This window comes from Diaporthe batatas (assembly GCF_019321695.1).
Source record: "Diaporthe batatas strain CRI 302-4 chromosome Unknown Contig00035, whole genome shotgun sequence".
NCBI classification, from domain to species: domain Eukaryota; kingdom Fungi; phylum Ascomycota; class Sordariomycetes; order Diaporthales; family Diaporthaceae; genus Diaporthe; species Diaporthe batatas.
In genome coordinates, this window is record NW_025408581.1 from 96333 (window position 1) to 99438 (window position 3106).

Below are 3106 nucleotides of genomic sequence, written 5' to 3' on the forward strand. Positions count from 1 at the left end.
GCCACCTGCAGTGAACGTCGGGCGACAATCAGTTGCCGAAATCGTCAAAGTAGTGAGCTCGTTCAGCGTCCGTTTACGTACCATCCGTAGCTCAGATACCCCTCTGGAGCAGCGTATGAGAAGAAATTAGATGTGATGAAGGTGCTGTTGCGTGGCGATGCGGTATCCGAGTCTGGGAGTATGACAACAGATGTCCCTTGGAAGAGCAGATGTTGGCCTGCGGTAAGCATAGAGAAAGCCAAGGAGCAGGCCAATTCCCGTAAACTTGGACGCATGTTGAGAGAAGCCTCGTGCTACCAAATGACTTGACTCCTGAGTTGGAATGGTAAAAGTTGTAGGTTCCTAGTCTTGTTATGGGACAAGGCAGGTTCGGACAAATATTGCCAGATGTGGTACTCGCTTTCGGGCTCTCCCAAACAGGGATCAGACCGAGGGGCCGAGTATCACGATCTTCCAGGAAACCAATCGGTCCGACGGCATGAATCGGCGCGGTTGATCGGGTCAAGTCCACAGCACAGGTCATACTACGGATGTTGGTCATGGATTTGCACCAGCTAGTGCGCAGTAGCAGTAGCGATATTATTTGTTAATATTCTTTAATACTTGCTAACTCAAGTGGTCTCAAAAGAAAAGGGCCCTCAGACAAGTCCTCTAGCCCGTATCTACAACTTGCGCAAATCTACCTATATCGGTGCCATCAAGAGCTGTTCCTCAAGCTGTCCCTTGAGGCGTGCTTCGGTGCTCTGGCCGTCAGCGAGAGCTTTGGCGAATACAGGTTGCGTTGGAACACATTGCTTCACGACCTGTGCCATGCCTTCACAGAGATGCAGGATATACTGTGCCACAAGACGAATCTGCAAGGTCTTGTCGTGTGTAGGCGAGAATGTACCGAAGCAGATCTTGAAGTCCTTCATTGCACATTCGGACCCCCGGTAAATCACTAGCAGGGCGATGAAAACTTCGAACACTTGCAGCAGCCGGGTATAGCAGCTGATGATTGTCAGACCGGTCGCGATATCAGCGGCGTCAAACCCACCCCGGCTGCTATCACCGGGGACTGACGAGTCACTTGCGGCATTTCCAAACTCATTGGAGAGGTTCGGGTGCTTCAGGATCCTCATGAAAGTCTCGGAAGATTGAAATGCATCCTGCATCCAGCTCGTCGTGTCGGTGGGCATGTCCTCGGACTTCGGATGGCGACCCGGCCTCTTCTGCCTCTCGATCGATCTCATCTGGTTCAAGCAGCGTGATAGATGCAACTGTAATGCGCTCAGTTGATCAATGAGGTTCGATGCAGTCGTGGATGTAGGTTGGTCCGACGCAGCGCCGGACCCCTCCCATCCTTGGGCATCATGCCCGGTGAGCATTGGGAGGTCGTCGAAATTCGGCATCAATGATGTGAAACCGGCCAAACTGACGACCGGTCCTCCGTAAGGTAACGAGGCAGTGCCCGGCTGTACTGAGCTGGAGTTGGAGCTGTGATCAATGACTTCATCTGGGGTTGGCCATCTCCACTGATTGAAGTCGCTCATAGGTGTCGGCAGTGGAGATAGAGTTCCTTCTGGCAGACATTCGATGTACTGGTCTAGACTCTGTTCCGTGGCTCTTCGCTTCTTGTGCTGAGGTGTGGCATTTTCTTTCGTGGTGCAAAATGTTGAGGGGCTGCTGTTCAGCAGTGCTGCGTCTACTGGCCTCCCCATGCGCTGAGGATGTCGTGCAGTGCACTCGGTGTTTGCGCCGAGGCATCGGTCACAGGCCGAGGCATCAGATTGCTGGCGCACGCATTTAAGCTTTTGCGAGTGGCATCTCGCACATGCGAGCTGCTTTTGCTGCCTTTTCGCATGGTCGCCGGGGTTGCTGAAGCCGACCATGTCCTCAAGCGCGAAGGAGAAAGTGCCCGTCGCCATCGTCTCTTCATTCACAGGGTCAGGAGAAGCCGATAAGGGGCACAGGCCATCATACACCGATGTTACAACAGCTGTCAGGGCCGTATTTCAGGGAAAATCGCCAAACTTGGAAGCAGCAAAAGGAAGGAGAACCATGCTCTTGCCATGCAGCGGACAGTCAGCATGGAGGAGCGAGCCTACATAAATGATTTGATTCCCTATAGTCGCTATCTCGGAAAAATAATATTTATCCCCCCCCCCTTCTAATTTTATTATTATTATTTATAACTATTATAAAAATAAATAAAAGAAATATAAATTATAATATTTTTATTAAAATAAATATTATAAATATTAATAAAAATAATACTTTTTAATATATTTAATAAAATTAATATAAATATAATTTATATATATAATTATTATATATTTATTTTAACTTTATTTATTTAATAAAACTTTACTTTATTTTTTTATTAAATTTTAATATTAAATATTTATAAATTAATATAATATATTATTTTAATTAATTAATTTAAATAATATATAATAATATTATTATATTATTTAAATTATTTTTAAAATATATATTTAATAATATAAAGTTATATAAATTTTTTATTTTAATAACTTTAATTATATTAATAATTAATATTTATAATTAAATTTAATTATTTTTATTTATACTTAATTATACTTAATTAAATTAAGTCGAACTTAATTATATATAATTATATTAAGTTATACTCTTTAAAATTAATTATATTACGCCGCGAGGTTATATAAAGCGATATAAAGTAGTTTAATAGCACGGTATTAAAGTGTCGATTAAGTAAAACTATAACTCGAGATACTTATATAACTTATATAATATATATAATATATATAATATATATAATATATATAATATATATAATATATATAATATATATATATATATAATATATATAATATATATAATATATATAAAAATACGTTTAAAAGTATAATAAAATAATATAAAGTAATATTAAGAATAATTATTAAAAATTAATATTTTTATAAAAACTTTTATAAATAATATTATTAATATTATTAAAAATTTAAAAGATAATTAATATTAAAATATTTATTTAATTAAAATATAAAATAAAATTATAATATTTAAATAAAAGAATATATTTTATTATTTATATTTATTATTTTAAAACTTTAATTATATATAAATAAAAATAATTATT

General features: G+C 38.4%; 1 protein-coding gene across 1 annotated transcript; it reads right to left on the bottom strand.

The window, feature by feature from the left end:
* Window positions 1–683: 683 nt before the first annotated feature.
* On the bottom strand, window positions 684–2009 carry KVR01_013857 (uncharacterized protein; the record flags this gene model as incomplete). The annotated part of the gene is made up of 1 exon (XM_044783450.1): window positions 684–2009. The coding sequence occupies exon 1, from the start codon at window positions 1905–1907 to the stop codon at window positions 684–686; it is 1224 nt and encodes a 407-aa protein (XP_044637157.1). The 5' UTR covers window positions 1908–2009.
* Between the last annotated feature and the right edge of the window lie 1097 nt (window positions 2010–3106).